The 25,690-nt window shown below is 43.0% G+C and overlaps 1 protein-coding gene across 8 annotated transcripts in view; it reads left to right on the top strand.

The window, feature by feature from the left end:
• camsap2a (calmodulin regulated spectrin-associated protein family, member 2a) overlaps window positions 1-14,718 on the top strand; it is an 85,299-nt gene extending 70,581 nt beyond the window's left edge. For 3 of the 8 annotated variants that reach the window (XM_064934635.1, XM_064934637.1, XM_064934640.1), the window contains 10 exons: window positions 709-740; window positions 846-915; window positions 1,037-3,239; window positions 5,698-5,834; window positions 6,443-6,654; window positions 7,267-7,363; window positions 7,690-7,755; window positions 8,612-8,727; window positions 11,119-11,237; window positions 12,302-14,718. In XM_064934635.1, the coding sequence (XP_064790707.1) occupies window positions 709-740; window positions 846-915; window positions 1,037-3,239; window positions 5,698-5,834; window positions 6,443-6,654; window positions 7,267-7,363; window positions 7,690-7,755; window positions 8,612-8,727; window positions 11,119-11,237; window positions 12,302-12,607 (3,358 nt within the window). In that variant the 3' untranslated portion in view covers window positions 12,608-14,718. The remainder of the gene's footprint in view (window positions 1-708; window positions 741-845; window positions 916-1,036; window positions 3,240-5,697; window positions 5,835-6,442; window positions 6,655-7,266; window positions 7,364-7,689; window positions 7,756-8,611; window positions 8,728-11,118; window positions 11,238-12,301) is intronic. The other 5 variants (XM_064934638.1, XM_064934642.1, XM_064934639.1 and 2 more) reach the window with 3 other exon arrangements.
• Window positions 14,719-25,690: the final 10,972 nt, after the last annotated feature.

A 25,690-nucleotide genomic window follows, 5' to 3' on the forward strand; every position in this document is an offset into this window, starting at 1 on the left:
TGTTCAGGGGCAGAATGACAGATTTGTACCTTGCTAGCTCGGGGATTTGAACTTGCAACCTTCCGGTTACTAGGCCAACGCTCTAACCACTAGGCTACCCTGCCACCCCATGGAACAAGACTCGTTGGAACTGGATCTCTATAAAAACTTCTTTTTTTTAACTATTATTTTTGTAAATGTAATCCATTTTCTCCCAAAATGGTAGTTACAGTCTTGTCCAATCGCTGCAACTCCCATACGGTGTCGGGAGAGGCGAAAGTCGAGAGCCATGCTTCCTCTGCACTGTTTCTTGACACACTGCTCGCTTAACGTGGAAGTCAGCCGCACCAATGTGTCGGAGGAAACACTGTACAACCGACAACAAAGTCAGCGTGCATGCGCCCGGCCTGCCACAGGAGTCACTAGAGTGCGATGGGACAAGGACATCCAGACGACGCTGGGCCAATTGTGCGCCGCATCATGGCTATCTGCAGGGGATACTGATCAGAGGTTAAGCAAACCCATCTGGAATGTATTAAGTAGTCTGGGGTGGGCGCATACTGTACATACAGCGCTCAAGCTATGGTGCCAAGCTTAAAAAAAGACCCCGTTCCACAATCTCTCAACAGAGGTGATAATGTCTTGGTCATCTGGAAACCTGCATGTTTTAACTTTTGTAGGTGTTCGTGATTGACAATATTATTATTATTTTTTTATCACCCCCTCTAGCCTGCCTCTCCAACCACAAGCTAGGAACTCAGGTAACTTGATCACTAGAAGTTTTGGCTTCTACCAATTGATCATTAAACAGATTAAAGTATAATAACAATTGATGGATCTAATATGAGATGCATATTCTCATCCAGGTGAAATAAAGAGATCAACCTCAATGTCCTTTGTGGAAGGCTGTGTAGGAACTTGGCCCAAGGAGAAAAGGTTAGTATCATGGAGCAAATCAATTAATGACTTGTAGCAGACAAAATACAATTATTGTTTGGTACAACAAAAAAGTGCATTTCTAATAGCATTTGACTGATTGACTGGCTGTTTTTGCCAGGTCTGGGCCTTACGGTGTATCCTTCGACATCCCTTTTGACAAAGAGGACACCGCCCAGACATCCACTCCCCCCGGCCGTAGCATGACTCGCTCTGCCAGCACAGAGGGCTTCAAGGTTCAACAGATGCCCCGGGGCATGAAGAGGAACCTGTCCTTCCAGCCCATCAACGGGCAGGGAACGGGCATCGAGGAGGAGGGCCGCCTGGACAACCTGGCAGGGCCCGATCTGCCCAGACAGCCTGGCAGGCCTGAACCCCCTGGAGGCCCACTGAGGTTCCCCAACGGTGGCTCAAACCTGGACAGGCACGGAAATGGCATCGCCACTCCCAGCATGGAGGAAGCCCTTCAGATAATCCACAACACCGGTAGGCAGGCCCCACAGCGCCCTCTTACAGAGGGTATCAAAAATGGGTTCTTCCTGCACAGTCCAAACCAGGACAGAGGAGGTGGTGAAGTTGGCCTGGACCCTAATGCTCGACCGGAGAAGAGGGACCTGGACTCGTTGACCACCACAGACACTACGGAGGTGGACACGGGCATCCACGTGAGGACCGAGGACATCGCTGAGACCCTGGACGAGGACTCATCGCTGAGGGGAGCTCTGAGCATGGAGCTGGACATGGACACGCCCAGCCCCTGCCCCAGCAGCTCCGGCTATGCCAAATCTCCCTCCACCAGCTCCGGCACCAAGATGACCAGCTTTGCTGAGCAGAAGTTCCGGAAGCTCAGTGTCCCCGAATCGGGGGGAAGAAGCAGCAGCAGCGGGGGCGGCAGCTCCCTCAAGACCACCCCCGAGGGCTCAGAACTGGGCCTCCCGTTGTCCGTCTCCTGGGCACCCACTCCGGAACACAGCCCTGTGCATCAACAGATTGCGCCTCTCACCCAAGACACTCCAACTGGGCGAGCCCAGGCCCCTCTCCCTAGCGACCCGGCCCAGGCCATGGCGACAGAGATGGTGGAGCTGCGCATGCGCCTGGAGGAGAAGCGAAAAGCCATTGAGGCGCAGAAGAAGAAGGTGGAGGCCGCATTCACTCGCCACCGCCAGAGGATGGGCCGCTCCATCTTCCTGGACGTGGTCAAGAGGAAGGGTGACGGCGCCTCGGGGGTAGGAGGACAGGAGGAAGGGGGGAAGACGACAACGGAAGATGAGAGGAAAACAGGGAGGAGCAAAGCGGACACGCCCGACGGGGCTGAGCAGGGGCAGGGATTCTCTGGGGCCCGCTGGCTGAAATCCTCCTCCTCCAGAGCAGGAGGAGGAGGTGGAGATGAGGGAGGTCAAGGTCCCGCCGGAGGCCAAGGACCCGGTGAGGTGGATCTAGCTGAATACACACGCTCCATCGAGAAGCTGAACCACTCGTTGGGCTTCCTGCAGACAGAGATGCAGCGCCTGGCCCAACAACAGGAGGTCATCATGGCCATGAGAGAACAAAAGCAACAACAGGCCTGGGTCATCCCCCCTCCCCAGACCTCGCCACAGAAATACGCCCGCGCCTCCACCCGCTCCTCCGGCTCACCCTCCCCGGCCGACTCACCCCGCTCCGCCCACCGCTCGCCCACGAGCATCAAGAGGAAGTCGGCCTCCTTTCACTCACGGAACCCCCGCACGCCGCGCCCCAGCGAGCTCAAGCTGGCCCCCTATAACCGCTGCCTGACAGCACCCCAGTCTGTGGACAGCCTCCCCCGCCTGCGCCGGTTCTCCCCATTCCAGCCCATGGCTTTTGCCTACATGGGGGAGAAACCCGCCGGTCAAACCACAGAGACAGAGGACAAGGATAGGGACAGGGACACTGAACCGCTGCTATCCCCAGAGACAGAGGCAGGTAGTGCCTCTTCTCCCTCCTCCCCAGCCAAAGACAAGCAGAAAAGACAAGAAGGGACCCGAGAGATTGCCAAGAAGGATGAAGCAGAGGAACATGAGGAGATGGAAGTAGAGGAGAAGAAGCAGGTGAAAATGGATGAGCTCAAACCCATAATAGTGTCGACTGTATCTGAAGTGTTGGCCCAGCCAGTGAAAGAGACCTTTACGGTCACCCCCACCGAGACCCCCCTTATCTCAGACCTCTTTGGCGGGGCAAGAAGCAACCTGATTGAGGTGCCTTTGTATGTGTTCAAGCCTCTTGAGGGAGAAGGCATGGAGGAGAGTGGAGACATGGAGGGGATCTATGGCGATGACGAGAAAATGTCCTGTGGCTTTTTCTTTAAGGTAGGAAGTTAGATGCATGATAGAAGTTTTTTTGCTAATAGTTGTTAGCTAATTTTGACACAATATTTTTGTCCATTTAGAACCCTTTTGGCTCAAGAGTATCCCCAGAGGCAAACGTTCTGTACAATTTAAAGATCCCGAACAATCATTCTGATTCCCATGTAAAATAGCATTTTGAGTGACTAAAACATCACCCATAATATTTCTTCCCGATATATAAATACTCAACATTTTAGAAAAAGTACTTTTTCTCTCATGTCAAACTACCAGGAAGTCTGAAAAGACAGTGGGCAGGGAGCTATTAGACTGAGTAGGCGGGGAGCTTACCTTGACTGACGGTTCTTTGAAAATACCTATACTTCCGTTCAAAAGTTTGGGGTCACTTAGAAATGTCCTTGTTTTTTAAAGAAAAGCAACATTTTTGTCCATTAAAACAACATCAAATTGATAAGAAATACAGGGTAGACATTGTTAATGTGGTAAATGATTATTGTAGCTGGAAACCGCAGATTTTTTATAGAATATCTACATAGGCGTACCGAGGCCCATTATCAGCAACCATCACTCCTGTGTTCCAATGGCACGTTGTGATAGCTAATCCAAGTTTATAATTTTAAAAGGCTAATTGATCATTAGAAAACCCTTTTGCAATTATGTTAGCACAGCTGAAAACTGTGGTGCTGATTAAAGAAGCAATAAAACTGGCCTTCTTTAGACCAGTTGAGTATCTGGAGCATCAGCATTTGTGGGTTCGATTACAGGCTCAAAATGGCCAGAAACAAAGAACTTTCTTCTGAAAATCGTCAGTATATTCTTGTTCTGCGAAATGAAGACTATTCCATGCGAGAAATTGCCAAGAAACTGAAGATCTCGTACAACGCTGTGTATTACTCCCTTCACAGAACAGTGCAAACTGGCTCTAACCAAAATAGAAAGAGTGGGAGGCCCCGGTGCACAACTGAACAAGAGGACATTAGAGTGTCTAGTTTGAGAAACAGACACCTCACAAGTCATCAACTGGCAGCATCATTAAATAGTATCAGCAAAACACCAGTCTTAACGTCAACAGTGAAGAGGCGACTCCAGGATGCTGGTCTTCTAGGCAGAGTTGCAAAGAAAAAGCCATATCACAGACTGGCCAATAAAAAGAAAATATTAAGATGGCCAAAAGAACACAGACACTGGACAGAGGAACTGTTGATGTTGCTGTTGATGTTGAGACTGGTGTTTTGCTGGTACTATTTAATGAAGCTGCCAGCTGAGTACATGTGAGGTGTCTGTTTCTCAAACTAGACACTGTAATGTACTTGTCCTCTTGCTCAGTTGTACACCGGGCCTCCCACTCCTCTTTCTATTCTGGTTAGAGCCAGGGAAGGGAGTAGTACACAGCGTTGTAATGAGATCTTCAGTTTCTTGGCAATTTCTCGCATGGAGTAGCCTTCATTTGTCAGAACAATAAGTTGACAAGTTTCAGAAAAAAGGTATTTGTTTCTAGCCATTTTGAGCCTGTAATCGGGAAAAAAAGAAGCTATTGCGATTATGTTGAATTATGTTTGGTAAATAAAAATAGACATGGTAGTGGTAATATTTTATTCAGTACAGCAATTTTAAGGCGGCTTAACCCGGTGTAAGTTGTTCCAAGAGACCACTTTTTTGACTGTTCGGGACCTTTTTATGTTTGGGAATAATCTCCAAAACAATAACTGTTACATTAGTGTGTAAATGTCAGATTCTGGATATTTGGCTGCCAAAAATGACTTTTGTCTAATGTAATTGAAAAAGCCTGTGCTCTGTTTTTTGGAAGGAAATACTCTGTTTATAATATGAGATTAATGATTTTTTTAAATAGGTCAAGCCGAGGACAATTTGGTCTTTCCTGTTCTGGGGAGGGTATCTAGCTAGCTACAGTTGTCTGTGACTTTATCTAGGTCAGGAAACTGGAGCTTGTGAATAATTCAGATGCAGCTGCTGAGAAGTGGGTTCGTAGAGATGTTGAGCTCGTTGTAGGATAGTTATGATGAGGTTCACATGCAATTTTCAGCATTCAGATCAAATGATCAGATTTTGCACATGGTATTGGATCTTGTGTGCCATAGTAAGAAATAGTCGTCAGTAGAGGCGTATTGCTATTAGAGAGAGCATCGCTCCCAGTTTAGTTGTAATTACTTAGGAAATACACCCAGCAAGGGGCCTCTGCCAAGGGCGGCCTACTCTTAGACTAAAAAGCATGTTCAATTAATAGTCTCTATTGAAAGTGCTAGCATGTTCAGCGAAAAGTCTCCACTAAAACTGCTTTCAAGTCCTGAGTGGTAGGTATAATCTTGGTCTATGCAGCTGCCCCTTTAAATGTACCAGAAAAAATAACATCTCACATTAACCAGGGAAGTCCTGAGAGTTCCTGTAACTGTACACCACTGGTTATGAAAGAACACCGCTGACTGTGTGTACCTGTCCCCAGGATGACGGTAAGGGGGAGAACAACATGGCTCAGAAGAGGGCTGCTCTCGTGGAGAAGAGGCTGAGGAGGGAGAAGGAGACGCAGCAGAAGAAGCTGCAGCAGGAGGCGGCGCTAGAGCAGAAGAAGGAGGAGGCACGGTCTGTATTCCCTTCCACTACAATCATGCACAAGCATGCACATACTCACACCCACATACAAAGACTCACACTTGAGCTGTTTTTAAAGCCCCTCACACATAGTATCATGTTGTTTGATGTTAGTCAATCAAATTGTATTTGTCAAAGTACATCAATCAATCAATCAAATGTATTTATAAAGCCCTTCTTACATCAGCTGATGTCACAAAGTGCTGTACAGAAACCCAGCCTAAAACCCCAAACAGCAAGCAATGGGGGCGGCAGGGTCGCCTAGTGGTTAGAGCGTTGGACTAGTAACCGGAAGGTTGCAAGTTCAAACCCCCGAGCTGACAAGGTACAAATCTGTCATTCTGCCCCTGAACAGGCAGTTAACCCACTGTTCCTAGGCTGTCATTGTAAATAAGAATTTGTTCTTAACTGACGTGCCTAGTAAAATAAAGGTAAAAAAATAAAATGCAGGTGTAGAAGCATGAAATGCTAATGCAATTGATCAAAGTACATTACTACTGATTGTCTGGTAATGTGCATCAATCAATATTCAAATACTTTGATCAATTGCATACCAATTGTTCATAGTTTTACATATTCTTGGTCATTTCGCCTTTCAGAGTGAAAGCAGAGGAGGAGCATGAGAGGAAGGAGGAGGAAAAGGCCCGCAGGGAGTTCATCAAGCAGGAGTACATGAGGAGGAAGCAGCTCAAACTCATGGAGGACATGGTGATGAAGCCGCGGCTGGCCGGCTCCAAACAGAGGAGAGCCCGGCCCAAGTCCATCCACCGGGACAGCATGGACTCCCCCAGAACCCCGACCAGGGTGGCAGGTAACCATGGAGACAGCCACTCTCAGGGCTCACCGTCGGTGTCGTGTTGGTGTGACGTGTCTGCCCAAGTGCCACCCATCTGGCACCACAGCTAGCTTTGTGCCATCTGCAATAAAACACTGTTTCTCTGCAGCTCAGTGTGGCTTCTTATGGTAGACTAGAGAGTGTACTAGTGCTGTTTGAGATCTGCATGCCAACTTGTACTAATAAGAAATTGCTTCATTATGACAGCAACTTCTTTTCAATTCAGTAGCTAACCCTGGCTGATTTCTTAACTGCTTTGCCAAACCAATTCAACCAATTTGATCTTGTAATGTAATGTGAGGCTTGAATCGATCTCTGATAATCTGGCAAGGACATCTCATTATGCTATGTGGGACTCTGTATGGTTTCCATGGCATCCATCGTCATTCTTTGACTACGAAAGTGAACTCAAAATCAAAATCCTGCCAAATTTAAGGAGCCATACAGAGATACGTGTGTGTTTGTAAACATCAAATGATGCTGCAGATAGCTGTGACAAGGTGGGCACAAAATACTGCGGACGGACTGTGTTGTGATCGTGGTGTAACGGTGTTGTCCCATCTTGTGCAAAACTTGTTTCACATCCAGGTTCACGACCTCGTGTTTTTTCAGTCTCCAGCTTGTCTCTGGCCTCGCTCAACCTGGGAGACAGCGACAGTGTGCACTCTGAGAAGAGAACACCAAGGTGAGATTCCTTTATATTAACAGTATATGAAACACATTTCTGCATATTCCTAGTTGAATTTCCTCTTAGCATTTATTCTACTTTAAGGGGTGAATCCTAACTTTGACTAAGTTTCATTTTCACTTAGTAATGCATTGATGTCAATGGGACAAGTGAAAATTCTACCTAAGTTTATTCATACTCTGTTTCATTGAACTTGAGTATCACTTCTGACCTGCTTTTTAACCCTCTCTCTAGCCAACAGCTTTTAACCTAACATTTCCGTATTCTCTACACTCTTTTTTCCTACATACTCTCTTTGACCACTAATGTTTTGGAACTGTCAGAAGTGCTAGCTTACATTCTGGCAGCCTGTGCTTCTTTCTGAGCTCTCCTAAACTGAGAAGGAGAAGGTTAGTTCCTGTGTAGTAGTTTAACTCTGAATCCACCTCACTGCCCCAGCTTCTGTAGCATAAGAATGAGAGTCCTTATGGGAATTCTTAAGACACTGGGCCAATACCAAGTCAAGGGTCCTGTTCATTAGGACACGCAAAGGAAAACATTTTGTAACAGAAAACTAAAATATGTGTTTCTTATTGGAAAGTCCAGGTAGTCCCTCCTGTTTTAGTCCATTTTTATCCATTTGGTGTCTAATGAACACGACCCATGTAATGCTTCATGGTCCCACCAACATCCTTCAATGTGACAGAGATCTCAGCATCAATCAACCCCTGCGTAAATGCATTTTTCCCCAATGCATTACACAGAACAATAAACAGCATTGTTCTGTTTCCCTATGTCACATTGTCACTGCTTATATTCCTACTGCTTCTTAACCTCTTCCCTATGCTAAGTGTACCTAGATAAGATGCTTCGTGATATAGGCGCTTGTAATATCTATCCCTCAAGAACACTTGATTGCATCACATTGCTTCATTGCTGCCCATGCTTGTATGAGAGTAAAGATATACCCTTTTCACGCTATTGTTCCGAACCGAACTGTGCTGGCTCAGCCAATCCCTGTTAGCGATGTTCAAATGACTTGGGTACACACTGTTTGTATTGTGCACACAAATAGCTTGTACAGTTTTCCCATGGCAAGCGAGAAGTTCTTACATCACTCTATATGTGGTAACAAAGCTGACCTTTGAAAAGGCAATACCTGTGGAGAGAGGTGACCTAAGTGCTTGTGTTGGTCTCTCTGTGTGTCTCTCTCTCGTGTCTCTCGTGTCTCGTGTGTGTGTGTGTGTGTGTGTGTGTGTGTGTCAGGCCTGATTCTGCAGATGGTTTTCTGTCCCCTTGTCGATCTGGGAGCCGGAATGGGGAGGACGATTGGGAGAACGGTTCCACCACCTCGTCTGTTAAATCTAACACAGAGTACACCGGTGGGTGATCAACTCATTACACACACCAGTGGCACATTATTGGATCATTTGTATTAGCTGTATTATAATAATTCTTCATGATTGGCTTTGCTAACTGAGTGTACTTCATGTTTTAAGATATCTGATTTGGGTCCAGTTCATTAATCTAAACTGCTTTTATATAGGTTAGTATATAGGATTAACTTTAATGTCCGTGAGGGGAAATTGTCTTAGAGACACAGTACTGCTGTATACAAAATAGACACTGTACATTCCACACTCAACAGAATACACGTTACCCAATGGGGTTTAATCAAGCCCTGCTTCGCTATAAAATTTGTCACTGACTATTACCAATGTGCTATGGTGAGAATGATTGTTGAGAGATCTCCACTTAAAAACGAAATGTATTCACTGTTGCTATCGAAGTCCTTCCAAAGGGTAGGTTTTACAGAGCAAATTAAATGTGACCGTACTTTATCACTCATATATCATTAATTATACTATTTAGGCCTATATAGCATTTACAACGTCATCAACAACTATTGTTTCAATTAACCCTAGAATTAAACTAAAAATAGACAATAAATAGACCTAGGATTTCAAGCTCTGGTTGATTTCAAGTTTAATGATATTAAGTGATATTGAAATGTGTTTTGTTGTCACTGCAACCAAATAGCAAGATTTGAAGGAGATGTATCTTCTGCTTGCATAGTTCCATCTGTGTTTGAAAAATTCTAAATTCACCAACATCAGCCCCCCTTCTCCAACATCAGCCCCACTCCGGACCACCCCCCATCCATCCATACGTACTTCATGTTGCCTCTAAAATAATGGGTGCATAACGCTCCTGGTTGCATTGACAACCAAACACAATTCAATATCTCTTTTGAAAGACAATGAATGGTGAAAGGTAAGCGTCTAAATGATTGACACCCCTTAAGATTCTTGTAAATAAGGTAGTCAAAAGTGTAGTATTTTGTCCCATATTCCTATCACACAATGACTACACCGAGTTTTTGACTCTCCAAACTTGTTGGATGCATTTGCAATTAGTTTTGGTTGTGTTACAGATTATCTTGTGCCCATTAGTATGCTATTCAGTACGGTAAATCATGTATTGTGTCATTTTGGAGTCACCTTTATTGTAAATAAGATTAGAATATGTTTCTAAACACTTCTAAATTAATGTGGATGCTACCATGATTACAGATAATCTTGAATGAATCGTGAATACTGTGAAAGATCATACCCTTAAGCTCTCCCCTGTTACAGTACTTGTAATGGTTCGCATTTCTTGGAGGTATGATCTTTGACCGTCTTTGATTTTATGAACAAGTGGTCAATCACGGCCAGCTGGTCAGGTTAGCATAGGGCTAAATGTGCCAGGTTATCTAATGGGAACAGCTAACATGTAGCGTTTTATTACATGCAATTAGGTCGATGATTTTAATCGGCTGAAGCACATTTTAAACTTAAACCTTTTCTGATGTTTGCAAGTATAGACCTCCTGAAATTGCCCTGCCAGTACCTGGTTGCTAAAATGCTATAATGTTCGCCTAATTTCAGTTTATGTGAGGAAAAACAAGCAGTGTAGAGAATCATTGTACCATCTAAACTGATGTGAAATATATTTTCAATAAGCAAACATATTGTATTGTCAGCTGTTTGAAACTGGTGTGCTAAACCAAAAGTAAAATGATGCAAAGCTAAACTTAAAGATGCACTATGCAGAAATTGGTCTGCCGTTTCCTGGTTGCTAAAATTCTAATAGTTCCTCTAATTTCAGTTTGTGGCAAAACAAGCAAATATAGTTTGTAGACCAAACCAAAAATGTTGTATTTTCAGCTGTTTGAAGCTGGTGTACAAAACTGAAAGTAAGAACAGAAATCATAGAACTGCTGCACATTTAACAGATCTACCGCTTCTTAGACTTGCTTTCAATGAGAATGGCAGATCTATAACTCACATTTCTATGTGAGTTTGGTCGGTTGCCAAAAAATGTTACATATTGCCGCTTTATGTTGGGGGAAGAGTTGTTTTAGTTCAGGCTGTTGTTGCAATTCGCCTAGTTTCCACCAGGGGGATGCATTTTACAAAGAGACCCTTTCAAAGTTGTAAGTACCACTAACAGCTTCAGTTTATGTTTTTGTCACTGCACATTGGTTGGGTAACATGTTGAATCTAATGCCATGATTGGTCAGCATTAATTATTATGTTTTTGACTTGAGACAAACAAAACAGAGGAGCGAGATGATGATAACGTAGAGGGCCCTTGGTCTTAAGATTACATGATGAGTAATGTTAAGATAATGCCTATAAATTATTTATTGACAGACTGCTGGGACAAGTAAGAGGCTCCAGATATAATGGTTGTTATGATGACTGATAATCTTCACCTTGTGTGCACAGGACCCAAATTGTACAAGGAGCCAAGTTCCAAATCGAACAAGCATATCATTCAGAACGCACTGGCCCACTGCTGCCTGGCAGGCAAGGTCAACGAATGCCAGAAGAACAAGATTCTAGAGGTAATGTGTTCTCTACAATCTAGTCTATTTCTACGGTGTTGGTAGCTCTTCAATACAATGTAATAACATTTCAGATGAATCATTTCTTAACATTATATTAATTTGATTATGGTGATGTTTACTAGGAATGTGTTTACATTTAATTTTTTTGGGGTGTAGATAAGCTTTAATATTGCTTATAGATTGTAGCTTCCATTATTGTAATTGGCTGCATCATTTCCAATCCCCCATATTTTTTGGGGTAAATATATTTATATACAGTACCAGTAGTGGTGGAAAAAGTACCCAATTGCCATACTTGAGTAAAAGTAAAGATACCGTAATAGAAAATGACAAGTAATAGTGAGTCACCCAGTAAAATACTACTTGAGTAAAAGTCTAAAAGTATTTCATTTTAAAGATACTTAATATCAAAAGTAAATGTCAATTTTAAAATTTAAAATTTAAAAATATACTTAAGTATCAAAAGTAAAAGTGTAAATAATTTAAAAATCCTTATATTAGGCAAACCAGACTGCAACAATTTCTTGTTTATTTTATTTTATGGATAGTCAGGGACAGTAGGGGTGTCCAGGGATGTTCACTTGATAAGTGCATGAATTGGATCAATTTCCAGTCCTGTTAAGCATTCAAAATGTAACGAGTACTTTTGGGTGTCAAGCGAAATGTATGGAGTAAAAACTACATTATTTTCTTTAGGAATGTAGTGAAGTAAAAGTAAAAGTTGTCAAAAATATAAATAGTAAAGTAAAGTAAATTACAGATACCCCAAAAAATGACTTAACACCACTGAGTACCAGTCAAAGGTTTGGACATCTACTCATTCAAGGGTTTTTCTTTATATCTACTATTTTCTACATTGTAGACTAATAGTGGACATCAAAACTATCAAATAACACATATGGAATCATGTAGTAACCATAAAAGTGTTAAACAAATAAATATATTTTATATATAGATTCTTCAAAGTAGCCACCCCTTTCCTTGATGACAGCTAGACATGTCTGTTGTCTTCTACTATGCTGTATGAGGACAATGATAATTTCTTTGCTCCCTTTTTGCAGGAAATTGAGAAATCCGAGGCCAACAACTTTTTGGTTTTGTTCCGGGATGGGGGTTGCCAATTCCGTTCTCTGTACACGTATTGCCCCGAGACGGACGAGGCCACCAAGCTGACCGGCATCGGGCCCAATCGCATCACCCGTAAGATGATTGAGGGCCTCTACAAGTACAATTCAGACAGGAAGCAGTTCAGCCAGATCCCCGCCAAGACCATGTCTGCGAGCGTGGACGCCATCACGATCCACGGCCACCTGTGGCAAACCAAGAAACCAGCCACCCCGAAGAAAGTGGTACCTGCCAAGCCCTAATGGAACTTGCTGTACACTCCCAGCCACCCCCACCATTTCCCTTCAAATGGAACAGTCCACATTCAATTTGCACTTCACTGTACATAATCCATGAGGATTCAGCACCTGCAATGCCAGTTAGATGAATGCATACTTCTGTTTGTGTTGTTTTGTTATCTCTTTTCATTCCTGTTAATTTTCCTTTAAAATACCAAACTGGACATGGTGACTCAGTTAAAGATATGCACAACTGGAATGTAAAACACTATTTAGTTAAGAGTTGTAAATGGATATCACTGATGTGTTTAGTACAAGAGATTGTCTGGTTTTAGCCATTTTATTACAGCAAGTGTGTGTGTGTGTGTATGTGGTTTTGTATATTTATTTATTTTTTACCTTTATTTTACTAGGCAAGTCAGTTAAGAACAAATTCTTATTTTCAATGACGGCCTAGAAACAGTGGGTTAACTGCCTGTTCAGGGGCAGAACGACAGATTTGTACCTTGTCAGCTCGGGGATTTGAACTTGCAACCTTTCGGTTACTAGTCCAACGCTCTAACCACTAGGCTACCCTGCCAAAAGAGAGACAAAAAAGAAAAGATATGAATGCCATATGTTTTATTTGGCACACTGAAGCACTGAATGTTACTCATCTGTATAGACAGAATTTTGCTTATCTGTTCAAATGTGTGGCCTTACGCTTGTTTTGTTTTTGTATGTCAGTGCAATGAGCTGATTGTAAAACCTAGTGCAATCAGCTCAGAGACTTTTGTATGCTATATGCTGAGGTGACAACGCTTTTTCCATGTTTTAGGTTCAAATGCAAGCTGATAAGTCTGCATAAGCAACACACAACATTGAGGGCCAAAAAACAAGAGCAAAAAACCAACAAGCACACAGCTAGTGTTAGCCACCCAATACATTGCACGACTAGGCCAAGTGTTTTTTTTCCCAGCTTATCCCTCCATTTGAAAAATGTGTTTTAAAGAACACATCTTAAACCACACTGTACTTTCTTAATGCTGTGTGTTCACAGCAGGTTTGTGAACTAAAAATAAACATATGTTTTTACGTTACCTCCTTTCAATTGTCACAAAATGGATCAGATTTGGTGAAATGTCTGTTATGTCTGTCTGTAATGAAGTTTCTTAACTATGGATATAAACTTATGATATAGAACAATGTAATGTTATTAAGGATTGTGATTTAGATTTTGGACTATGAAAATGGACTACAGCCCTAGTTAGGTACCATTACATGTATTATACCATAAACAGTAATTATTGTTGATTCTGTTTTAGTTCAGTCAAAAATGTTTTCAGAATTGTATCATTTTTTAAATTCTCAATGTCAAATTCCTTGTCAAAAGTTTGTTTATAGGATACTGCTTGACAGTGAGATTAACACACAGCTTGTTTTATTTTGCATACTTATCAGGTATAGAAAAATACTGATTTATTTAATTTGCATTTAAGTATTTCAAGACAATTATGTATCACATGTTGTGGTAGATGCCACACTCATTTGGTACATTTTAGAGACCCCACATCTACTGCACACATGGAGACCAGACTGATGTTCTGTAAGGCAAAGATTTTTTTCCCTCCTCTAATAGCTGTCTGAAGGCAGAATGTGGCAGTTTGTCACTCCAATACGGGTAGAGGCTTCTTACTGTCTCCCACCAGCGTCAACACTTTTCTTTTGTCTATTAAAGTAGCCTCGTTGAGCAACAACTTGTGTAGGTTGGGGATTAAAGGATGAAGATATCACAAACATACAGTACTCCCCACACCCTATACGATTCAAACATTGGTGTTTGGTTTTCATTGGGGTATATTTATAGAATTACCAAAAGAGAAGTTATGTGTCTCTGGAATTTTGTAGAAAATGATATTGCTATGGGACTACTGTTACAGTTTCTTATTTGGCAGGTTAAGGCCAAGATTAATGGCTATTTATTTATAAATGAGTGGACATTGTACAGTGTTGCCGTAAATTAGTCTGTCCATCCTCCTGATGAAGCATTGCTTCCATTTTGTTTATCAGACCGTCTGGTGTCATTCAACATATTGCTGAACATTGTAGGTTTGTTTTGTTTCTTTTGCATTGAATAAAATGAAGCATGGCCTCAAGTGTGTTGTGTGTCTCAATTGTCATATCAAGTTGGTTGAGAGAGGTCTTAGTGCCAGCTTCGTTCTGTGGTGGTAAATAGACGGCTACGAATAATATAGATGAGAACTCTCTAGATAGTGTGGTCTACAGCTTATCATAAGGTACTTACCACAGGCGAGCAATACCTCGAGACTTCTTTAATGTTAGACATCACGCACCAGCTGTTACTGACAAATAGACACACACCCCCACCCCTCGTTTTACCAGAGGTAACGTCTCTGTTCTGCCGGTGCATGGGAAATCCCGCTAGCTCTATACTGTCTGTATTGTCGTTCAGCCGTGTCTCGGTGAAACATAAGATGTTACAGTTTTTAATATCCCGTTGGTAGGATAATCTTAATCATAGGTCATCAATTTTAGTTTCCAATGATTGCACGTTAGTAAGAAGAACAGATTGCTGTGGGAGTTTACTTGCTTGCCTATGGATTCTCATAAGGCTGCCCTATCTGTGGCCCGCTTTTCCTGCGTCTTTTCACGCAAAAAGCATGGATCTGGGCCAGTTCCAGTGAAAGCAGGATATCCTTCTCGTCGGATTCGTTAAAGGAAAAAGTTTCTTCCAGTCCTCGGTGAGTAATCCCTCTTCTGATGTCCAGAAGTTATATTTGGTCATAAGAGACGGTAGCAGCAACATTATGTACACAATAAGTAAAAAAATAAGTTACACAAAACACAAAAAAACTAACAAAATAGCCATGTTCTTTGGTGCCATCTTTATCATTCATGGTTTCCTCAGTCGTAAAGGTGGTAGAATTACGAGGGAATTAAGTCAAGGTCAGAATACGTCTTAGAGGTGTGTCTCTAGACACACCTCTGCCACACCTTCATTTTTAAGATTTCCATCCCAAACAAATAGTGGGTGATTAGCAAGCTATGTTCATGCTTAAGTTCAAGATCAGAATACGCATAAGGAGAAAAGTGCATAAAAATGTAACTATGTTCCATTTATTCGCGCTTAACTCGGGTCGGAATCGTGGCCATAGGCTATTAATTTATTATCAGAAAAGTATATATTTTTCAGGTTGAGCCTTTATGATTACGTCTTTCCTATGCAATTGGTGACTTTTGGCAATCAATGGACTTCCACAGTGGCCCGGTATTGTCTACTACTCCACTGACTCCAATGGCTGAAACATGCACAGCGCACACATAATGTCTGGGAAAGCAATGTCAGGGATGTGAACAGTTACATTATCATTGTGGTAATTGGAGGTGTCATAACTCTCCTATGATGATCTGAAGGATCAGGTTACAGGGGATCCACTCTACAGTCGTGGCCAAAATTTTGAGAATGTCACAAATAATAATTTTCACAAAGTCTGCTGCCTCAGTTTGTATGATGGCAATTTGCATATACTCCAGAATGTTATGAAGAGTGATCAGATGAATTGCAATTAATTGCAAAGTCCCTCTTTGCCATGCAAATGAACTGAATCCCCCAAAACATTTCCACTGCATTTCAGCCCTGCCACAAAAGGACCAGCTGACATCACGTCAGTGATTCTCTCGTTAACACAGGTGTGAGTGTTGACGAGGACAAGGCTGGAGATCACTCTGTCATGCTGATTGAGTTTGAATAACAGACTGGAAGCTTCAAAAGGAGGGTGGTGTTTGGAATCATTGTTCTTCCTCTGTCATCCATGGTTACCTGCAAGGAAACACATACCTGTGCCGTCATCATTGCTTTGCACAAAAAGGGCTTCACAGGCAAGGATATTGCTGCCAGAGAGACTGCACCTAAATCAACCATTTATCGGATCATCAGGAACGTCAAGGAGACCGGTTCAATTGTTGTAAAGAAGGCTTCAGGGCACCCAAGAAAGTCCAGCAAGCGCCAGGACCGTCTCCTAAAGTTGATTCAGCTGCTGGATCGGGGAACCACCAGTACAGAGCTTGCTCAGGAATGGCAGCAGGCAGGTGTGTGTGCATCTGCGCGCGCAGTGAGGCGAAGACTTTTAGAGGATGGCCTGGTGTCAAGAAGGGCAGCAAAGAAGCCACTTCTCTCCAGGAGAAACATCAGGGACAGACTGATATTCTACAGAAGGTACAGGGATTGGACTGCTGAGGATCGGGGTAAAGTCATTTCCCTTTCCGATTGTTTGGGGCATCCGGAAAAAGCTTGTCCGGGGAAGAAAAGATGAGCGCTACCATCAGTCCTGTGTCATGCCAACAGTAAAGCATCCTGAGACCATTCATGTGTGGGGTTGCTTCTCAGTCAAGGGAGTGGGCTCACTCACAATTTTGTCGAAGAACACAGCCATGAATAAAGAATGGTACCACATTCTCCGAGAGCAACTTCTCCCAACCATCCAGGAACAGTTTGGTGATGAACAATGCCTTTTCCAGCATGATGGAGCACCTTGCCACAAGGCAAAAGCGATAACTAAGTGGATCGGAGAACAAAACATCGATATTTTGGGTCCATGGCCAGGAAACTCCCCAGACCTTAATCCCATCGAGAACTTGTGGTTAATCCTCAAGAGGCGGGTGGACAAAGAAAAACCCACAAATTCTGACAAACTCCAAGCGTTGATTATGCAAGAATGGGCTGCCATCAGTCAGGATGTGGCCCAGAAGTTAATTGACAGCATGCCAGGGCGGATTGCAGAGTCAACACTGCAAATATCGACTCTTTGCATCAACTTCATGTAATTGTCAATAAAAGCCTTTGACACTTATGAAATGCTTGTAATTATACTTAAGTATTCCATAGTAACATCTGACAAAAATATCTAGAGACACTGAAGTGGCAAACTTTCTGAAAATTAATATTTGTGTCATTCTCATAACTTTTGGCCACGACTGTACAGTGTGCTCTCTCTCATAGAGGGGGAGAGCGGGAAGTCGACTGTTTTATGCTCGGTCATAAAATATGCTGCCCCTGTGCTCTGTAGTATTCGAGATTGGAACATAAACTGTGGTACACAGAGACCCTTGGAAATCAAAAGTTTGAATCATTTTTATAATAAAATCTATTTTTGAGGATGTGGGAATGGTTTGTGGACACTTAAGGGACAGTCATGTCAACTGTGTTTCATTTGGTGATCCAATGAAGGACGGGAAACACACATAACTGTATCTCTTAAAGTGTACCCAGCTGTCAGGTTTACATCTAAATATTGTGAAACGTATGTGATTAAACATGAAACTATTTCTGAAAAGATGTAATGTGATGTTAACCTTCTAAATGAGAAAATATGTGTTTTCATATAAAGTTAACCAAATTAGTGGTCATGCCCACGTGAGCATAGACATTAAGTCGACCTCATGGAACCGCGCCTTCTTCCACAGAGTATAAAACCCACTTCCTACTAAATTTATATTAACATGGAACCAATACCGGCTGCGCGTATGTGGTGATCGTCCACCATCGTGCAACATTTATTTTGTCCCCACACCAAACGTGATCACGGCACGCAGGTTTAAATATCAAAACAAACTGAACAAACTGAACGTGGGTATAACCAATGAGCAGATGGCACGTGGGTATCTGCTTCTATAAACTAATGAGGAGGTGGGAGAGGCAGAACTTGCAGCATGATCTGCGTCACAAATAGAACTGACTTTTATTTTAGCTCTTGGCAATGCAGATGCTCGTTGATGCGCACGAGCACTGTGGGTGAAATAATTGAATAATATAGATTTCTACATTTATTTTGCAACGCTCGCGTGTGTAGTCAGGGTGTAATACATTAAGTCTGAGAATGCCAGGACAGAGTCCCCACGTTGGAATGGCTACAATTCTACAGGCCACGGAGGCCATACAACTGTAGTTTTGGCTACACGGCTGGAAATGGTTAAACTCTGAGACTATTGATCATGACAGAAGAAGAGCAAATCCGAAACGTATAATTACTAGTCTGCAGCTGGAAATTACGTAAGTCTAGTACGAGAATATGGCCAACCGCCAAAACATCTATTCTATGCGACAACCATCCATTATAAACACAATCAGAGACTTTCTGTCGATATACTCTCCAGCAGACGGACTGGATTCCAACAGAGAAGACAACAACATACGGGCGTAAAAATATACAGCGAGGGAAAAAAGTATTTGATCCCCTGCTGATTTTGTACGTTTGCCCACTGACAAAGAAATGATCAGCCTATACTTGTAAGAGTAGGTTTATTTGAACAGTGAGAGACAGAATAACAACAACAAAATACAGAAAAACACATGTCAAAAATGTTATAAATTGATTTGCATTTTAATGAGGGAAATAAGTATTTGACTTCTCTGCAAAACATGACTTAGTACTTGGCGGCAAAACCCTTGTTGGCAATCACAGAGGTCAGACGTTTCTTGTTGTTGGCCGCCCAGTTTTGCACACATTTCAAGAGGGATTTTGTCCCACTCCTCTTTGCAGATCTTCTCCAAGTCATTAAGGTTTCGAGGCTGACGTTTGGCAACTCGAACCTTCAGCTCCTTTCACAGATTTTCTATGGGAATATGGTCTGGAGACTGGCTAGGCCACTCCAGGACCTTAATGTACTTCTTCTTGAGCCACTCCTTTGTTGCCTTGGCCTTGTGTTTTGGGTCATTGTCATACTGGCTGAGGGAAGGAGTTTCTCACCCAAGATTTGACGGTACATGGCCACGTCCATCGTCCCTTTGATACGGTGAAGTTGTCCTGTCCTCTTAGCAGAAAAACACCCCCAAAGCATAATGTTTCCATCTCCATGTTTGACGGTGGGGATGGTGTTCTTGGGGTCATAGGCAGCATTCCTCCTCCTCCAAACACGGCGAGTTGAGTTGATGCCAAAGAGCTCCATTTTGGTCTCATCTGACCACAACACTTCAACCAGTTGTCCTCTGAATCATTCAGATGTTCATTGGCAAACTTCAGACGTGCATGTATATGTGCTTTCTTTAACAGGAGGACCTTGCGGGCGCTGCAGGATTTCAGTCCTTCACGGCGTAGTGTTACCAATTGTTTTCTTGTTGACTATGGTCCCAGCTGCCTTGAGATCATTGACAAGATCCTCCCGTGTAGTTCTGGGCTGATTCCTCACCATTCTCATGATCATTGTAATTCCACTAGGTGAGATCTTGCATGGAGCCCCAGACCAAGGGAGACTGACAGTTATTTTGTGTTTCTTCCATTGGCGAATAATCGCACCAACTGTTGTCACCTTCTCACCAAGCTGCTTGGCGATGATGTTGTAGCCCATTCCAGCCTTGTATAGGTCTACAATCTTGTCCCTGACATCCTTGGAGAGGTCTTTGGTCTTGGCCATGGTGGAGAGTTTGGAATCTGATTGATTGATTGCTTCTGTGGACAGGTGTCTTATATACAGGTAACAAGCTGAGATTAGGAGTACTCCCTTTAAGAGTGTGCTCCTACCTCGTTACCTGTATAAAAGACACCTGGGAGCCAGAAATCTTTCCGCTCGAGAGCACCCTTACTTGCTGATCTATAAATTATATCTCTGGAATCTAGCATGGGTTAGTTTGGCAGATGGGGAGCAATTACGAGGAGCAAGAGGAGCGATTTAAACTTAGTCTGCAGATTTGATATGTGCTGAGAGACGGACAGTTTACCTGTCTAATCACACTCCCAAGTACTTGTATGAGGTGACTACCTCAAGCTCTAAACCTTCAGAGGTAGTAATCCCACTGTTGGGGAGAAGGGCATTCTTCTTACCAAACCACATCACCTTTGATTTGGAGGTGTCCAGAACAAGGTTAACGGCAGAGAAAGCTGGTTGGACACTAAAAAAGCTTTGTTGTAGAGCGTTTAACACAAAACACAAGGAGGGGCCAGCTGAGTATAAGACTATCATCTGCATATAAATGGATGAGAGAGCTTCCTCCTGCCTGAGCTAGGTTATTGATGTAAATTGAGAAGAGGGTGGGGCTTAGGATCGAGCCTTGCGGTACTCCCTTGGTGACAGGCAATGGCTGAGATAGCAGATGTTCTGACTTTATACACTGAACTCTTTAAGGTAGTTATCAAACCAGGCCAAATACCCCTCAGAGACACCAATACTCCTTAGCCACGCACAAAAATGGAATGTTCTACTGTATCAAAATCTTTGTCCAAGTCAATAAAAATACCAGCACAACATTGCTTAGAATCAAGGGCAACTTGTCAGTTGATTATTGACAAGTTTTAACAACACTTTTGATAAACAGGGCAAAATAGAAGTTGGTCTATAACAGTTAGGATCAGCTTGAACTCCCCCTTTAAATAAAGGATGCAGAAAGGAGAGACCGGTTAAAAAAATCTGAGATAGGCTTGGCGATGATAGGGCAAGAAAGGATCTGAAGAAGAAAGGATCTAAACCATCTGACCCAGATGTTTTTTTGGGGTCAAGTTTAAGAAGCTCCTTTAGCACCTCAGACTCAGCGACTGCCTGCAGGTAGAAACTTTGTAGCGGTGAAGGGGGAAAAGTGAGAGGAGCATTGGGGATAGTCACATTAGAAGGGGTGGGAGATTAGTAAATGTTAGAGTCAAATAGGAATCCTGGTGATTAAAGAGCTCAGCCATGTGCTACTTGTCAGTAACAACTACATCATCAACATTAAGGGATATGGGCAGCTGTGAGGAGGAGGTTTATTCTCCAGGTCTTTAACCGTTTTCCAGAACTTCTTGGGATTAGACCCACAGAGAGAGAGAACTGTTCCTTAAAGTAGCTAACTTTGGCCTTCCGGATTGCCTGAGTGCACTTATTTCTCAACGAGAGCCAGTCAGCCTGAGTATGCGTGTGCTAAGCCCTTCGCCAAATTGAATTCTTGAGGTGGAGTAACTCTGCCAGATCACAGTTGAACCAGGGTCCGAACGGGTTTTTAATTCTCATTTTATTTATGGGGGCGCATTTGTTAAAAATACCACTGAAAATATAAAAGAATAAGGTCCAAGCGTCTTCAACAGAGGGGGATCATGCTATGCTATATTCTATACCAATTTACAGAGGCCAGGTCATGAAGGATGGCTTGCTCATTAAAGTTTTGACAAATCAGGACAGGTCGTTTCACTGAGCAGCCACTACGAACAGAGGCTGTAAAACATTTATCACTAAGGTCATTACAGAAAACACATCCTGCCATTGTTGGGCTCAAGGGCTTTGACACCTCTCACTTCACACCTCAGTGCTAATTGAAGTTGCAACTGGATCTGTTCTGTACTTGCAAGCTTGGTCGACTTAACTTAGCATTCAGTCCTTATAAAGTAAAACATTTCATTGCAATGTATTTTTCTTCTTGGCTTTAAAAGTAGCTTCAGACTAAACATTACTCACTCAGTTCCAGGTTGGATGGTGTTCTCAGGTTTCTGTTGTGCTTCGTTTGCTGGTCGTTGGTTTGCCAGAGCATTAGCTGTAAAGTCCTTGGAAATAAGAACCTTGATAATAGGAATCCTTCCAGATAAATTTGTCCAAAATCAGGTTGCAGGTTTGGAGTTTTTATTTGGAGTGATGGTTAAGTTGTGGAGGGTAGTATCCTGTATATGACCTTGTGGAAAAATCCAAGTTAATCTATCTCTAAATCTATATTTTTGTAAAATCATGCTGAGCAAATGCAGGAGCTCATCTGCTCATGATCTCTCCATTCATTGACACTACTGCCTTGGAAGTGAGGGATCTAACATTAAGTAGCCCTATTTTGAGATATGGCAGGAATGGATGAGATCTTTATTCCAGTGAGATTGCTAAAGCGAACACCGCCATGTTTAGTTTTGCCCAAACTAGATCGAGGTACAGACACAGTCTCAATGGGGAACGCTGAGCTGACTACACTGACTGCTAGTGGCAGACTCCACTAAGCTGGCAAGCTGGCTAACAGCCTTCTGCCTGGCCTGCACCCTATCTCATTGTGGAGCGAGAGGAGTTAGAGCACTGTTTATGTTGATAGATAAGATGAGAGCACCCCTCTAGCTAGGATTGAGTCCGTCACTCACTCAGCAGGCCAGGCTCTGTCCTGTTTGTGTGTGTCCCAGAAAGAGGGCCAATAATCAACAAATTCTATCTTTTGGAAGAGACAGAAAACAGTTTCAACCAGCAATTGAGTTGTGAGACTCTGCTATAGAGCTCATCACTCCCCCTAACTGGGAGGAGGCCAGAGACAATTACTCGATTCTGCCACATCATTTCAGCTAATTTAGATGCTGAAGCTATGTTACTACGCTTGGTGACATTTGACTCTTTCATCCTAACATCGTTGGTGCCGACGTGGGTAACAGTATCCCTATACTCTCTACGCTCACCAGTTTTAGTCCTGCCTCGTGGTAAACACTGTATGATCTCTGGATGTTTAGTCTAATATTGCAGGTGAGTGAGATGTGTCTGTTACTTGAACTCTGAAGCATTTATTTGGGCTGCAATTAATGAACTTATCTTCTTCAGCAGAGGTAATTCTGGGTCTTATTTTCCTGTTTAAAACAACTTATTTACAGTATTCAGACCCTTTGCTATGAGATTCGAAATTGAGCTCAGGTGCTATTGATTCTATTGATCATCCTTGATGTTTCTACAAATTGATTGGAGTCCACCTGTGGTAAATTCAATTGATTGGACATGATTTGGAAAGGCACACACCTGTCAATATAAGGTCCTACAGTTGACAGTGCATGTCAGAGCAAAAACCAAGCCGTGAGGTCGAAGGAATTGTCCGTTGAGCTCTGAGACAGCATTGTGTCGAGGCACAGATCTGGGGAAGGGTACCAAAAAATGTCTGCAGCACTAAAGCACTAAATAATCATTAAATGGAAGAGGTTTGGAACCACCTAGACTCTTCCTAGAGCTGTCCGCCCGGTCAAACTGAGCAATTGTGGGAGAAGGGCCTTGGTCACTCTGACAGAGCTCTATGGTTCCTCTGCGGAGATGGGTGAACCTTCCAGGACGACAACCATCTCTGCAGCACTCCACCATCAGGCCTTTATGGAAGCCACTCTTCAGTAAAAGGCACATGACAGCCCACTTAGAGTTTGCCAAAAGGCACCTAAAAAGGACTCAGACCATGAGAAAACAAGATTCTCTGATCTGATGAAGCCAAAATTAAACTATTTGGCCTGAATGCCAATCGTCACGTCTAGAGGATACTTGTAACTATCCCTATCCCTACTATCCCTAGTGGTGGCAGCATTAGCGGTAGGGACTGGGAGACTAGTCAGGATGGAGGGAAAGATGAACGAGCAAAGTACAGAGAGATCCTTGATGAAAACCTGCTCCAGAGCACTCTGGTCCTCAGACTGATGTCGAAGGTTCACCTTCCAACGACCCGAAGCACACAGCCAAGACAACGCAGGAGTGGCTTAGGAACAAGTCTCTGAATGTCCTTGAGTGGCCCAGCCAGAGCCTGGACTTGGACCCAATTGAACATCTCTGGAGAGACCCGACAGGGCTTGAGAGGATCTGCAGAGAAGAATGGGAGAAACTCCCCAAATACAGGCGTGTCAAGCTTGTAGTCATACCAAAGAAGAATCGATGCTGTAATCGCTGCCAAAAGGTACTTCAACAAAGAACTGACCTGTTCACCGGATGTGCTACCATGTCCTGGACCTGCTGTTTTCGACTCTCTCTCTACCGCACCTGCTGTCACTAACTCTGAATGATCGGCTATGAAAAGCCAACTGACATTTACTCCTGAGGTGCTGACCTGTTGCACCCTCTACAACCATGGTGATTATTATTATTTAACCCTGCTGGTCATCTATGAACATTTGAACATCTTGCCATGTACTCTTATAATCGCCACCCGGCACAGCAAGAAGAGGACTTGCCACCCCTCAGAGCCTGGTTCTTCTCTAGGTTTCTTCCTAGGTTCCTGCCTTTCTAAGGAGTTTTTCCTAGCCACCGTGCTTCTACATTTGCTTTGCTTGCTTTTTGGGGTTTTAGGATGGGTTTCTGTATAGCACTCTGTGACATCGACTACTATTAAAGGGCTTTATAAATAAATACATTTGAGTAAATGTAATATTTTTTTTTATAAATTAGGCAAAACATCTAAACCTGTTTTTGCTTTGTCATTATGGGGTATTGTGTGTAGATTGATGAGGAAAAAAATATATATTTTAGAATAAGGCTGTAACTGTCAGCGTCGTGTGTATAGGTGGCAGGGAAGTCAGGCGCAAGAGAGTCAAAATGAAGTGTAAATGGAGTCTTTTAATAAATGTCAACAGAACATGCTCCATAACACTAAAAGGTACAGACATGAAAAAACATGGGTACGAGGACCCGTCGCGCACCAACACAACAAAATAACACTGACAATAAAACCATCTCTGACAAAGACATGAAGGGAAACAGAGGGTTAAATACACAACGGGTAATGAATGGGATTGAAAACAGGTGTGTGGGAGGACAAGACAAAACCAATGGAAAATTAAAAATGGATCAATGATGGCTAGAAGACCGGTGACGTCGAACACCGAGCACCGCCCAAACAAGGAGAGACAACGACTTCAGCAGAAGTCGTGACAGTAACGTAACAAAATTTGGAAAAAGTAAAGGGCACTGAATATAGTCCTGTGATCTATGTGCTAGTTTCCCAGACACAGAAAGCCCGTTTAATGGAAATTCTCCACGAAGTTCCCTCGGTGTGTGGAAAACCAGGCCAAAATGTTGATTATTACCAATAGTCTTGTGAATGTGCATATTATGCCCCATACACACTGTCAGTGTCCGACAGTCAGGGGATAGCTAACCTCGTCCTCAGGCTTGAATTGCATAGTCTGGTAACATTGTGCAACAAAGTGGGATTTGAAAGGGGTGTGGTTAAAATCAAGGCATGAGAGGGAGCAAGCCTGCTTCAGCTGTATTAGATGGGACTTTAAAAATCCTGGAAAATCTATTGGTTCTGAGTTTTTTTTAGATGCATACTTTTACGATTTCCCAAACTCACCTCTTCGTTTAGCGCATGACTTGCGCTGCTCACCGTTTGAAATCCACAAAGAGAGGGAGGTGCTAGATGATGGATAGATCAGCCAATTAAAACCT

This window comes from Oncorhynchus masou, chromosome 24 (assembly GCF_036934945.1).
Source record: "Oncorhynchus masou masou isolate Uvic2021 chromosome 24, UVic_Omas_1.1, whole genome shotgun sequence".
In the NCBI taxonomy this organism is placed as follows: domain Eukaryota; kingdom Metazoa; phylum Chordata; class Actinopteri; order Salmoniformes; family Salmonidae; genus Oncorhynchus; species Oncorhynchus masou.